This window comes from Mustela putorius, unplaced genomic scaffold (assembly GCF_011764305.1).
Source record: "Mustela putorius furo isolate JIRA1106 unplaced genomic scaffold, ASM1176430v1.1 tig00000785_pilon_pilon_pilon, whole genome shotgun sequence".
Lineage (NCBI taxonomy): Eukaryota > Metazoa > Chordata > Mammalia > Carnivora > Mustelidae > Mustela > Mustela putorius.
This window is the reverse complement of record NW_025421480.1, coordinates 7,759,663-7,774,863: the sequence shown is the minus strand read 5'-3', so window position 1 is coordinate 7,774,863 and position 15,201 is coordinate 7,759,663. Positions and strand designations below refer to the sequence as shown.

At 40.9% G+C, this 15,201-nt stretch overlaps 1 protein-coding gene across 1 annotated transcript in view; it reads right to left on the bottom strand.

Moving 5' to 3' along the window:
* Window positions 1-3,741: 3,741 nt before the first annotated feature.
* The window catches only part of CATSPERE (catsper channel auxiliary subunit epsilon), a 141,249-nt gene continuing 129,789 nt past the window's right edge, over window positions 3,742-15,201 (bottom strand). The window contains exons 19-22 of the mRNA XM_045084664.1: window positions 14,756-14,842; window positions 13,270-13,427; window positions 9,410-9,463; window positions 3,742-4,221 (exon numbers count right to left, since the gene is read on the bottom strand). Of these exons, the coding sequence (XP_044940599.1) occupies window positions 4,068-4,221; window positions 9,410-9,463; window positions 13,270-13,427; window positions 14,756-14,842 (453 nt within the window). The 3' untranslated portion in view covers window positions 3,742-4,067. The remainder of the gene's footprint in view (window positions 4,222-9,409; window positions 9,464-13,269; window positions 13,428-14,755; window positions 14,843-15,201) is intronic.

Here is a 15,201-nt window from a genome sequence, read left to right as displayed (position 1 = left end):
ATGAAATAAATCCAAACAGAGAAAGACAAATATTGCAGGATCTCACTTATATGTGGAATCCTAAGAAGCCAAATTCATAAAAACAGAGTAGGATGGGGGTTACGAGACGCAGAGAGCTGGGGGAATGGGGTAGGGGCTAGGAGATGAGCCCTGGAGAGCTATTGCACAGCATCACCATTATAGGCAATGATCCCGCGTTATAAACTCCACAGTTGCTGAGAGATCAGATCTTAATTGTTGCCATCGCAAAAAAGTGAGACGATAATTATGTGACATGACTGAGGTGTTAGCTAATGTCATAAAGGTAACCCTACTGCAGCATATAAATGGATCAGAACAACACATTGTACATCTAACATTTATACAATCATACAATATTACACGTCAATTATATTTCGATTTAAAAAACACATAATTTAGGGCGCCTGGGTGGCTCAGTCATGAAGCGTCTGCTTTGGGCTCAGATCAGGATCCCAGTCCAGGAATAGAGCCCGGCATCAGGCTCCTTGCTCAGTGGGGAGTTTTTCCCTCTCTCTCTGCCCCCAGCCCCTGTCCTCCTGCTCATTCTCTTGCTTACTCTCTCTCAAATAAATATAATCTTAAGAAAAGCCACGTAACTTAGCAGTAACTCACAGACTTTGCTGTCTTTGTCAGCCTATGTTTTTCAGACGCTTGCTGCATTTACTGCACCCGCTAGCACTCCCCTCCCCTGGGACACTTCCCCAGCTCACTACCAGCCACTTTAGCAACTGAACCACCAGCTTGAGCCAGAAACTCCGGGGGCGCCGCATACCCGTCAGGATGGTGCTGTGTCTGCCTGCTGGGCGCTGGATCAGTCTCAAACACCCTCTGACTCCGTTTCCTCAGGCAACTCGTGTCACCATCACCACTGCGTTACTCCAGGTCCCCTGAGAAATGGTCACCAATGTGGGATTAGCTGCGCAGTGATTTTTATTAGAGGAGGGACTCAAATGAAAGGAAATAGGAAGTTGTGGCGGGTTGGGAGACTCATCAGATGCCCAGGGTCCTGGGATTGAGTCCCGCATTGCGTTGGGCTCCCTGCTCAGTGGGGAGCCTGCTTCTTCTGCCTGCTGCTTCCTCTGCTTGGGCTCTCTCTCTCGTGCTCTCTCTCAAATAGGATAAAATCTTTCAGAAAAATAGTGTAAGTTCAATGTGGCAGGAAACAATAGCAAGAAAGAAAATACCACCTGGAATTAGGTCATTTTAAATTGGGTGCCTGCAATTAGGAGCAAATTTCTCGTGCCGTTCCTGTTTTGTTACCCTCTTCACAGTTTTAAGGGTTTGGTTCATCACTTCGCCTCTGCATACATCCCCACTCCCCGTCCCACGGTGACACACGCGTGCGCATGCACACAATGTCAGCGAAATGATATGCATCTTTCTGCACGTTTCTTCACGCTCTCATGCACAGGGCTTTTCTTTGGTTTGTACGATAAGCTCGTGCTGTAAATACTTCTCTGTGGCTTGCTCTTTTCATTGAACAAAACCTTGTGAAAAATCTTTTAAATCAACTGCTACAGATTGATCTGTAGGGCCAATGTACAATCATTTACTCAACTATTCACCTATTGATAAGCATTTTTTTTTTTTGGTAGAGTTTTGTCATAACAACCAATGATACAGCATTTATATATACATATAGGTCCTCCCCATCCCATCTCATCCCATAAATAGATCCCTAAGAGTGGAATTTCTGGGTCCGAGAGCATGTATATTTTTAATAGATCTTACCGGATTGCTTTCCAAAAAAGTTGAAATAATTCGTTTTCCTTCTGAAGTGCAAGAAAATTTCCTTCCTGGAGCACCTGGGTGGCTCCATTGGTTGAGTGTCTGGCTCTTGGTTGGGTTCAGGTCATGATCTCAGGGTCGTGGAATCAGCCCCACATTAGGTTCCACCATTAACACGGAGTCGACTGGGGATTCTCTCTCCCTCCCCTTCTGCCCTGTCCCCCACCCCCGCACTTTCTCAAATAATCTTTTTTTTTTTTTTTTTAAGGCAATTTCCTTTCCATCCCGGACCCTCCTCCTTTCCCAAGAGTATTAACCTTTCCGAGTTTGTGCCCTCAGGTGAGGAATGCAAGCCTCACTGTTACTTTGGTTTGTATCTTCCCAACGGCTGGCCAGCTCCAGCATCCTGGGGGCATGAGCCCCGCATCTGGACTCCGCATGCCCGAATGTGAATTCTAGCTCCATTCTTATCAGCTGCGGGACCTTATAAACATGACTTACCTTTTTGTGCCAGTCTCCTCATCTCTGTATTGGGAAATAACACCCCCATCTCGAGGCCTTGTTAAAGAGGGTTAGGTTAAGTTATTAGAACAATTCCTGGAGCATAGTAAACACTAAAAAATAGTTGCTTTAAATATGTTTATCGGCTATGTGGGTATACCCCACTGTAAAGTGACTATATTCTTTGCTCTCATTTCTATTGGGTAGTTTTGCTTCTTTTTTTCCCTATTAATTATTTTTATCAGATTTTGTCTCACCTCCTTCAATAAAGATTTTGAAGATTGTTTTCATGTATGTCATACACCTTTTATATTAAATTCTGTATAATTTGTCATTACAATGAGTAAATTACTTATTTTTTCTCTTGCTGTTATATAACATTATAGAGAAAATAGGTATTTTGTTTGTTTGTTTATTTATTTGAGAGAGAGAGTGCGTGCTTGCGGGCAGAGCAGACTTCCTGCTGAACAGGGAGCCCACTGGACTTGACCAGGATCCTGAGATCATGACTTGAGTGGAAGGCAGACGCCTAGAAAAGGTATTAATTTTTAAATATCTATCTCATATTGAGCAAATCCGGTTATCTTAACCTAATAATTCTTGTAACTAATTTTGGGTTTCCTAGACATATTATCTTGTTATTGAAAGAGAGGATTTTTTAAATCTCCTTTCCCACAGTATTTATAACGGTCATTTCATTTTGTTTTCCTCTTGTAATGTCAGAACTTACAAAACAGTGATGAATAGCAGGTATCCCTGTCTTGTTCTTGATTTTGGTAAAATAAGAAATTCTAATTACGGACAGCAGCTTTGATCTGTGCCCGTGGAGTTCCATCTTGCTCATTTTATCTGTTGTGATCTTCTATTCTTGATGTCTGTGCTGTAGATTTCAGACTTGTTTAGCTAGCTTCCACAGTCACACAGGCCAGTTCTTGTAAATCTCTTTACACACATGCACGTGCATGTGCACACACACACACACACACCCTTCCCACAAGTTCTACTTCTCTAGTTGAACTCTGACTATTACACTAATTGTTTGAAAGCTGTGGTAACATTTGGGTAAATTAAGCTTATGCTGAACATGAAAATCATATTCTAAAAAAATTAAAACTTAGAGCAGCAGCTTCTCATTCTCAATATCATAAGCTGTACACTGCATGTGTGAATCTACCGCTAGAAAAACTTCTGAAATACATTTAAGAGAGATTATCTAGGACACATGAAGACTTTTAGACATAAACTACAGCCATATGAGATTTCATATGAAAAGTTTTACGCAAATAAATATTTGAGGGGCTCCTGGGTGGCTCAGTCGGTTAAGCGTCCAACTCTTCATTTCGGCTCAGGTAATGATCTTAGGTCTGTGAGATTTAGCCCTAAGTTAGGCTCGGCTCTCAGCGAGGAGTCTGCTTCCTCTTTCCCCCTCCTTCTGCCCCTCCCCCAAGCTAAAAAAAAAAAGTATTTGACATATTTACACACTTCCAAAAATTTACTTTCATTCTTAGGAAGGATTTTAATAGGCAAATTTAGTTTTATTTTATTTTTTTAAAAAGTCACATAAGAGTATATGGAGAACCTTAAGGTAAGGGCAAACACCTTAAAATTAATAACACATAGTAGATATAAGAATGTTTGTCTTGGGGTAATTTAAGGACATTTTTTAGAGCTTGAATTTGTTTATACCTACTATGTGCTTATCTTTAGCATTTCTTAATCACACACACACTTGTAATATGTGTATATATATATATATATATATATGCTCTCTACATATATACATATATATATCCATACTAAACAAACTTTCATTTTTCCTAATTATCCTTTTGTTTTTTATCATATCTTTTAATTGGCTCATAAAGGTATTGTGTATAAATCCTCATGTAATGGAAGTAGCTCAACACCAGAATACTGGAGAACAGCAGCATCAGGATAAAGAGGAAAGCAGCAACCAGGTAGCCACTTGGACTGAAATAAGAGAAAAAAAAAAGTCAATAGAAGTCATCACTCATTTTGGTTCTTAATTTATGTAGTCAAACAATCTTTGAACGGCTAGTTCCTATGCCACTGACAGAAAACAAAGATTAATAAGACATCTTATCTACCCTCAGGATGTTTGCCTTAGTGTTAGAGGTTGGCTATGGAGGAGAATAGACAGTGTGATTAATAGAGTGAGAGAAAGAAATGTAAAATTCATGGGGGCCAGACATTAAGGAAGGACTTCCAGTGGAGGAGAACTTTGAGCTGATTAGCGGAGTTAGCTGGATAGGAGTAGGACTTGGAGCCTTAGAATGGGTTCTCTAGATAAAAATGCCTGGAAGTAGTTGAAGAAACAGGTGGGCATAGAGTTTTAGGCTGAGGGAGATGGCTATGCAAAGTTGTGGAGGCATGGGGAAACCTGAAAGTCACCCAGATATTCTGGAACTAAAACTAGTTCAGTATGATAAGAGCTCAGGTGGTAGGCAGAGTCGTAGAGATGAGGAATGACTGGTGGTTAGGAGAGAGACAGCTTTTATGAAACTACAGGGTGTGGATTTGGGAAGGATGATTCTGAACATAGAGGGCAGAACGGATGAATGGGGAAGTATGAGTGCGGAGGGAGAAACCCCAGTTTTGAGGTTTTTAATAATGCAAGTGTGTCGAGGGACTTAATTAGTGGCTGAGGAAGTGGAGAGAAGCAGATAGATCTAAGACAGATTTGGAAGTTAGACTGAATTGATCTTGGAGATTGTTGAGATGTGGGGTTTGAGAGTAAAGGATGTCTCCCAGGTGTTGGCATGAGGTGACTGAGGATGTTGTCACCATTCACTGATGGAGGAAATTCACAAGGAAGAACACTTTAGCAAGGGCATGTAAACACAGCTGGTTTACTGTGGGGCATATTGACTGGTGGCACCGGAGGGTCAATCAGGTGTGTGTGTGTGTGTGTGTGCGCGCGCGTGCGTGTGCATATGTGTACACCACTTACTAGATGCTACTTTCAGGTGGGTGCCAGACATCTCTCCCTTCACCTGGGACTCTGCATGGCTGCCTCCCACCAGAGTGGATTTACCACTTGGGCCAAATGCTGTGCTACTTTCTCTTTGGTGTCCTGCCCTGGTATCTGACTTCAGTTTTTGGTTCCTTTTTAGGCCTTAATTATTTATTTGCAGTGTTATGGTTTCCCTGGGTCCTAGTCCTCTCACTCTGACCTTCCTCCTATGTGGATACAAGCTTAATCTGGCTCCCGTGAATGGTTTCATTCTTGGAAGTTAATTATTAACTCGACAAATCATCTGATATGAGCCAGGTATTGGGGTAGTGCCTGGAAAGACAATGATAAGTAATAACAGACATGGTCCCCATCTCCTTAGAGAGCTTACATTTTAGTGGGGACATTATTGTTAATCAATAATGAGAAGAGAAATATAAAATTGCACTTGTGATAAGAACTAAGTAGATATACAATGCAATGAAGGCTTACTATTGCCAGATTTAACCTGGTGATAGGATCAAGAAATGCCTCCATGGGGGAAAAGATAATTATCCTAAAATTTGAAGAATTAAATGGAAATGCAGTTGGTGAGGTTAAGTAGACAAAGAGGGGAAGGAAGAGTTGCCACATAGAAGAAACAGAATGTGCAAAGTTCCTGCTATGGGACAGAATATGGTGAGGGTTGGGGACTGAAAGGTTGGTTGGTGGGTCTAGAGCAAAGATGATGAGAGGAATAGAATGCAAGTCCAGATTAGAGAAGTAGGCGGTAGCCTGATTCATTGAAGGTCTTGTATGCCATGTTGAGGAGTTCCATTTTAAGGAAAGAAACGTAAGTGTTTCAAGTTATAAAACAGCATTTGAGAAGATCACTTTGGCTTCAGTGAAGAAAATGAACCAGAAGAAAATAGAAATGAATGAGGGGAGATTAGATCTGTCAGGTGTCTATTGTGGTATTTCCCATCTGAGACAACGGTAGCTTGGATTAAAGTGGTGGTGATGGGGTTGGTAAGAAGTAGATTCATTTGAGGGCAATTCAGGAGATTAAATGAATGGGAGCTAGTGACTGGATGGGCTGGGGGAAACAGAGAAATGAACACAACTCTAGGTTTTTTTGGTCTTTTTTTGGGGGGGTTCTTATTTTCATTTTTGACTCATAGGTATCTGGCTTGTACATTTTAATGTGCTCTTTCCCAAAAGAAGGAACTCTGGAAAACAGGGTTGCCACACTGTTCATCTCTAGAAGGCATATTATAGCCCATGCGAATGGATTCTCTTGGAGCTGCACAATGACAACTCTATACAATTACCCAGTTGGATCCCTTCTAGAGGGGGACAAATAATGGGGCAAGGGAGTGGGTGATAAGATCACGAGATCATTTTGGGGCATGTCCAGTTTGACCAGTCTGTGAGCCACTTCAGAGAAGAGGTTAATAGACGGTGGGACGCATGGCTCTGGATGGACCAGAGTTATGATTAGGAAGTCATGTGTACATAGATGCTTACTGAAGCCATGAGTATGGATGATCTTGCCAAAGGGAGAAGCTCATAAGACCAGGGCTGAGCCCTGAGGGAAATCAGTTACGGCCGGTAAAGGGGGTCAAGGCTCTCTTTACTTGAGAAAGCATGGCTATAGGAGTTTAGGAAACCCTGGGCTTATGTCTATGAGACCCACAGGGTTATAGCAGACAAAAGAGGTCCAGAGGACTTGCAGTGGCTACATCCCCCCTCGCACCTCTCAGCACACAGACAGTGGACTAAAATGTCCAGCTCCCAGTCTTTCCACGAAAGAGCCCTACTTGCATTCTTGAAAAGCTGCTGCCTGAGGGTCCAGTTTGCAACCAGCCTGCATCTAGGTGCTGATGGAGGTCTTCTTCTTTGGGGCACTGACAGGTCTTGGGAACTAAGAAGGCATCTTGGACAATCAAAGATTTGATACACAACAAACAGTTAGGGCCAGGCTAAAGAATAAGGTTCATCTCCTACCTGAGACCAGTCCTTCAAGACTGGGAAAGGTGGTTCTTTAATTCAAAAACCAACCTGGAGAGGCATTGGTGGAGTAATTAGACAGAAAGCAGATTGGGTGGTTTAGGAGAAATGGGGATAGAACATAGGGAAAAGGAGACTCTGTAGACAAGCCTTTGACAAGGATGGGGGAGAGAGAATGGCAGCTGGAGGGGGAAAGAGTTTGAGGTTTTACTTACATTTAAATTAAGAACTTGAGAGTGATTAAAAGCCTATGGGGAGGATCTAGTTGAGGGGAAAGTGGAACATATAAAAGAGAGAAGAAATAATCGATTTGGAAGTTTCCTTAGAAAGTGGAAAGTAAGAGGTTTTAAAGGACCTGTGGAAGAATGATACTTAAAGGGGAGGAATTAAAAGTCTTTAATTTGAACAGTACGGAAAAAGGAGAGAATGGACATAGGTGTTGGTAGGTGTGTTTGGAACCAGGAATCAGGAATCAGGCGTGTCCCTGCCTGCGGTCTTCTAAGTTCTATGTAATGGTGGAAACAAGCTCATCTGATGTTTGTTAAGGAAGGATGGTCCAAGGAGGAAGCGGATTCGATGAGGTCAGAGGTAGTTACCGCGAGTGGAGATACTGGTTGACCAGAGAAAGGTACTAAGATTCTCAGGTGGTGTTGGGTGACCTGTATGAAGTTGGTGATTAATCTGTCCTGTTGTGTAACTTTCTTCACCAATCCTTGACTGCTCAGGTGTAATCAGAAAAAGCAGGTAGTTGGGGGCCTGCCAGATTTGTGGGGGCACAAATCCCAGAGTGGGTAAGGGAATAGCAGCAGGTGTTATTGAAGTAATACACTTGGAAATGTAAGGAAATAGTAAGAAAAAAAAAGGGTATGTGTTTAAAAAAGGGTTTTTGCTTGTTTGTTTTGTTTTAGAAGACCCAGGATAGATAATGGTCTGGAAGTGGTAATGGCGCCCTGAGGCACCTGGTGGGGGGTCTTTGGAAAGTAAACAGCCATCACTCTAGAGGGCTGAAGGTGAAGCGGTGGTCCTGGGGGGGGGGGGACGTAGAGGGGGAGCTCAGAGGACAGTTGAGGATTTAGGGGAGTTTGCTGTCTAAAAGTAACAACTCCAAAGGATGCAGTGGAAAATTGGGGGAAGTGGTTGAATCCTCCAGAAGACAAGTAAGTGCCAAGATCTTTGCCTCCTACAGTCTGATCTCCAGCCAATGTTCGAGAAAGTCTTTCTTACCCGCTGGCCTCTGCTCTGCCTCTGCTCCCACTTCCGGGGCTCAGGTGTATCAGAGACTAAGCTGCAGACACTAACCTAGGGCTGACCTCGGCTGCACCACCGTTACCCGGGCTGCTGGAATCCAGCTCCAGGGAGGTGAGCCAAGAGGTGAACTCCTCCTTCCCCATTGTCTCTCCTCGCCAACTCACGAGTGCCCCCTTCTGACAGTGGGTACTTGGGTGCACATATGTTCTTAATATTCATCTAAACATAACAACCTAATGAGGAAGAGAAGTCACTGCCAAAGGCCATAGATGTTTCCCGAAGTCACTTAGAAACAATGGGTGGCTTATCTCATTTGTGGGTTATTTACACTATTAATCTTCCATTGGCACAGAACATCAAGAAGTCAGTAATATTTAGAGTAGGGCCAGGAGTAACTTCATTGTTTGTCTTCCATTTTTGGTTAACATTTTACAAAAGAATGAAAGCAAAAAAACCAGGCCCAGGACAGAGAAGCAAAGCCGTGTACGATCCCGGTGTTAGCATTAAGACTTTGCTCTCCAAGGAGACTGGAGTCCGGGAATGTGCCTTTCTACCTGTGTCTGGTTACATCCGAGTGGTAAGGCCCGTGGGTGAGGGGTGGGTGAGGGCTGACTCAACCAGCCACCGTCTCCTTCTAGCCCCCCGGCCGCAGCCCATGATCTGTCCTTTAGGTGGGGTTCAAGGACGTGTTTGATGGGAAAACCGGGGCTGCTGAGGGGGTGGGACAAAATGGGACCCCAGCCGCAGCAACAATTCTCCGAAATTCCTTCCTGCTGTGTCCCTGGGATAACTGATACATACAATTTGAGGATGTCAACGTAAGAGGCAGAAGTAGTAGGGTCCCAGGGGAATGGGGGGGGGGGGGGAGATGTGCTTTTCCTGTCCTGGCTGCCACGCCTGTCTTTTACAGCTTCCCTCGCTAGAGCCTGATTAGGCAGAAGGCATTACCTGGGAATCATTCCGAAGGTCTCTATCGCAAATATAGCTGTTAGGTTGCAGAAACTGTAAATGAGACAAATAATATTAACGATTAAATTACATGCAATATATGAAAAGCCTCCCTCCAAATCTTTATGGTAATGATTGACTCATAGATAATCTTCATGAAGGTGTCACTTCCTCAAGTGAAGGAATGGAGATAAGGGATGCGTTTACATCACAGCTGTGGTGATTTTTCCAAACGTGTGCTTGCGGCACGATTTCTCTCAGCTTGTCAGTGCACCCTCACCGCCCTCCTAACATCTTGACATCGTTTTGATAGGGGGTCCCAAGGTGACCATAAGCATAATGTTAATAATAGTCATAATGTTTTACTGAGCATTAGTACTTGTTGAGAATGAATACTAAACGGGCATTTGCTGGGTACCAGGCGGTGGACCAGATGCCCTGCATGAGTTATCTGCCTAATCCTCATAGCAACCGTTTCTTTTGGAAAGAAACAGAGGCTCAGGCAGGTTAAGCTACTTGCAAAAGTTTGCGGTTGTCAGCAGAGCTGGGATTTGAATTCAGGTTTTTCTGCCCAAAGAGCCTGTGACGTTCACCTGATGTAGGCTGACTCAGGAAGCTAAGGATGTTCAAAGCTTGATACAGGGCACTGTGTGATTATTTCTAAAGTTACTATCTCTCACGATTCGGCAGACTGCTTGGAATGAGACAGGACAGAGCCAAATAAACATTCATGATAGCATTTCACCCATCTTCATGTGGGAGAAAAGAGAAGAAAGGAAATTACCTTGACTGAGCAAAATTAGGGATTTTTACCCTGGTACATTCATTTAATCCTCAGAATACTCTAAGATCAGTGTTACAGACTCATTTTACAAATAAAGAAGTGCAGAGACTAAGTGATTCGCTTAAGATGACATATCTACCAGTGGCAAGAGTAGGATTTAAACCACAGTAGACTCTAGAATAATGCCTTCAGGGTCCATCCATGTTGTAGCAAATGGCAAGATTTCTTTCCTTTTTTATAGCTTAATAATATTCCATTATATATATAGAAATAGACATGTATCTAGGAATATATCTATATATCCACTCTATCATTATCTATCTATCCTCTATCACATTTTCTTTATCCATTCATCCATTGACGGACACATGTATTATTTCCATGTCTTGGCTACTGTAGATAATGCCACAGTGAGCAGGAGGGCACATCTTTTCAAGTTAGGGTTTTCACTTTCTTGGATAAATACTTAGGGGAGGAATTATTAGATTGTCCGGTATTCTATTTTTAGCTTTTTGAGAAAACTCCGTAATGTTTTCCATAGTGGCTGTGCTACTTTCCATTCCCACCAAGAGTGTGCAGGATTTCCTTTTTTCCACATCCTTGCCAACACTTGTTATCTCTTGTCTTTTTGAGACTGGCCCTTCTAACAGGTGTGAGGGGATATCTCACTGAGTTTTTGACTTTCATTTCCCTGATGATGAGTGATGTCGAGTACCGTTTCAGATACCCATTGGCCATCTGTCTGTCTTGGAAAAATGTCTATTCAGATCTTCAGTCTATTTTTTAATCGGATTGTTTGTTTTTGTATTGTATTGTATGAGTTCTTTGTATATTTTGTATAGTAACCCCTTATTGGATGTGTGATTTCCACAGGTTGCCTTTTCAATTTGTTGATGGTTTCCTTGGCTGTGCAGAAGCTTTTTCATGCGATGTAGTCTCACTCTAGGTGCCTTTGCTTTTGGTGTCAAGTCCAAACAAATCATGGCCAAGACTGAAATTAAGGAGCTTACTATCTATGTTTTCTTCCAGGAGCCTGATGGCATAGGGTCTTACATTCAAGTCTTTAATCCATTTTGAGTTAATTTTTGCGTATGCTGTGAGATAGTGGTCTAGTTTCATTTTTTGTGTGTGGCTGTCTAGTTTTCCCAATACCACTTACTAAAGAGGTTGTCTTTCCCCCATTATATATTCTTGGCTCCTTTGTAATAAATTGACTACATATGCGTAGGTTTATTTTTGGCCCCTCTATTCTGTTCCATTGATTTATGTGTCTGTTTTTATGCTGGGGCCATATTGCTTTGATAACCAAAACTTCGTAATATAATTTGAAATAAGGGAGTGTGATGTCTCTCGCTTTGTTCTTCTTTCTCAAGATGGCTTTGGCTATTTGTTTTTGTTTTTGTTTTTTTGTCATTCCATACAAATGTTAGGGTTGTTCTTGTTCTGTGAAGAATGCCATTGGAATTTTGATAGAGATTGCACTGAATCTGTAGATTGCTTTGGGTAATATGGACATTTTAACAGTATTTGTTCTTCCAACACTGAATATCTTTCCATTCATTGGAATCTTCTACAATTGCTCTGGATAGGACTTCCAACTCTATGTGGAATAAAAATAAAAGTGGGCACCTTTGTTTCTCATCTTTGTTCCTGATCTTAGACTTTCAGCTTTTCACCACTGAGTATGATGTTAGCTGTGGGTTTGTCCTATGTGGCCTTTATTATGTTGAGGTATGTTCCTACTACACCTACTTTGTTGAGAATTTTTATAATAAATGAATGTTGCACTTTGTCAAATGCTTTCCTGGATCTACTGAGATGATCATACAATTTTGATCCTTCATTTTGTTAATGTGGCATATCACATTGATTAATTTGCAGATGTCAAATCATCCTTGCATCCCTAGAATAAATTCCACTCTATCATTGTATATGATCCCTTTTAATTATTGTTGAATTCAGTTAGCTAATATTTCATTGAGGATATTTTTATGTATGTTCATCAAGGATATTGACTTGTAATGTTCTTTTCTTGTGGTATCCTTGTCTGGCTTTGGTAGTAGTAAAGTTGGCCTCACAGAATGAGTTTATAAATTTTCCTTCCTCTTATATTTTTTGGAAGAGTTTGAGAAGAATAGATATTTTTCTTTAGATGTTTGGTAGAATTTACCAGTAAAGCCATCTGGTCTTGGACTTCTGTTAGTTGAGAGTTTTTTTTCTTATTGATTCACTCTCCTTACTAGTCATCAGTCTGATCACATTTTCCATTTTTTCATGATTCAGTCTTGGTAAGTTGTACGTTTCTAAGAATTTACCCATTCTTTTCTAGGTTGTCTAATTTGTTGGTGTATGATTGTTCATAGTAGTCTCTTATGAGCCTATATATTTCTTTGGTATCAGTTGTAACTTCTCTTTCATTTCTGATTTATTTGAGTTCTCTCTCTCTTTTTTTTCTTGTTGAGGTTAGCTAAAATTTTGTCTATTTTATTTATCTTTTTAAAAACCAACTCTTACTCTACTTGATCTTTCCTACCATCTTTTTAGTCTCTATTTGATTTATTTCCTCTCTAATTTGTGATTTCCTTCCTTTTACTAGCTCTGGGCTTTGTTCTTTTTCTAGTTCTATGAGGTGTAAAATTGAGGGTTTTTTTTTTTTTTTTTTTGAGTTGAGATTTTTCTTCTTTCTTGAGGTAGAGGATTTCCTTCTTTATTTATATCTGAATAATGCTTCATTCTATATTTATATATACCATGTTCTCTTTATCACTCAGTCATTAATGGACACTTAGGTTGCTCCCATGTCTTGGCTATTGTAAATAATGCTGTTATCAACATGAGGGTATACATAACTTTTTGAGTTAGCATTTTGTGAAACTCCTCTTGTAGTGGTGACCCCAGACTCTATGGCATTTTTATTTTTCCTTCTAGCTATGGTCTTCTCTCTTGCCTTCTGTGATGTTGCCATGTTTTAGTGTAATTCATTTATTGGCCTTTGTAAAGTAGAAATTGTATTCAACCGCATCGTTATCCCTTTAAACAAATGATAAAACTATTAAAATAAAACATTTATATTCACCTATAGTTTGGATCCAGGATCTTCACGCGAAACACATACATTCCAGAATGGTCCTCAGGCCAAATTAAATGGTTATAGTTAGACTTGTTGATTATCTCATATGGTTGATTTAAGTCTCCTGGTTTTCCAATAGCATAAGAAAAACAGTGTTTATAGTTCTGAATAGGAAACAAAGATAAAAACCTTAAGGTCCTTCTCTAGGGGACGAGGTGTTGGAGATTATAGGGGAGAGGAGAAAGTATGCAATAGCTAGGGGGGAAATGGGAATGAACTGGAGAAATACACTTATGTTTGTTGGGCAGTATTGCAGGACTGTTTTAATCATGAAATGAAGGTGAAACAAATCCGCGTAGGTACGTATTCCTTGGACCAGGGTCGGCTGCCAAGGCAGATAGTTGGGATCTAACTAGGGTTGCGATTTAGCCACACAAGTCTAAAGAAGTGAGAGGAAGGAAGGAATTGAGGGTTCACATTAATAGAGTGATAAAATTATTGACCATGGAATTTAAGCAGCAGGAAGAGCAAGAAAAGAACCTGGGGTCAGGGTAAGGGTGGTTGGGTCATTTTGAGGTTGAAGGATTGTTAGAGTAAAGGTTCTAGCGTTATGGTGCTGGAAGGATAGGACATGGTGGATGGAAAGTGGAATGTTTGGAGCTGCGACTGCAGAGGATAATACAATCATTTGTATGTATCTGTCTTGACATGAATAGATTCTGATGTAGAAGCAAAGTAACATTCCCATTGTAAGGTTTAGATTTTTATGGACCCAGGTACCATATAGGTCACTTTTATTTATGAGATATGATTTGGTGCTCCAAATAACTTAAACTAATTTCAATTCAAGAAAGTGTGATTGAAAAAAATTGAAAGCAGTATAGGACTGATAGTTGGCATTCAGACATGATATTTCAGTTGTTTTTGTTTTGTTTAAAGATTTTATTTATTTGAGGTAAGAGCGAGAGTGAGACAGTGAGACAGCATGGGAGAGGGAATGTAGAAGGAGAGGGAGAAATAGGTTCTCCACTGAGCAGAGAGCCCGATGTGGGGCTCCATCCCAGGACCCTGGGATCATGACCTGAGCTGAAGGCAGACGCCTAACAGACGGAGCCACCCAGGCACCCCATGATCTTTCAGTTGTACAAGAATTGATAATAGTTCAGGTGTTCTTTAGAAAGACTCACTCTCAATGCTTCAGCATGTTTGTCAGTCATTTAATAAATCTACAAACACAGATTTTCAGCAAAAAAAAAAAAAAAAGAAAAAGAAAAAGAAAAAGAAAAAAAAATGTTAGTAACACAGGAGCCATGGAATATTAAACAGAAATTAAGATGATACATTACTGAAATCATAATATTAACCCAATAGAAAAGTTGGATTTGATTTGCAAAAACAAATTTAAATCCAAAATATTTCCATCAAACTTTGGTTAATCCTGAAATGCCAAATTAGTTATTATAAATAAAATTTGCTGGGTTATTTTCCGTACCTCAGGTCCCCAGGCTTCTTCAAGCGGAAGGTTCTGGTTAAGCTTCGTCATTGACTTCCATGTCTGGGCTTCATTTAAACAACCACTCTGTCAAAAAATCGTACATACAGGAATTTAAGCAGCAAATGAGGGAAGGAGAAAAGAGGAGAGAGACAAACCTAGAAAGAGACTCTTAACTACAGAGGACAACCTGATGGTTGCCGGAATGGAGGTGGGTGGGTGGACGGGTTAGGTCGGTGACGGGGGTGAAGGACGGCACTTGTGATGAGCCCCAGGTGTGGTGTGGAAGTGCCGAGTCACTGAATTGTACACCTGAGAGTAGGGCACTGCACATTAATTAGAGTTGAAATAACAATGTATTCAAAATTGTACACACATATGTTTTTTTATAAATTTATTCGTATTTCGTATATTTAATGTCATTGAACAATTTATATTTAATTCTT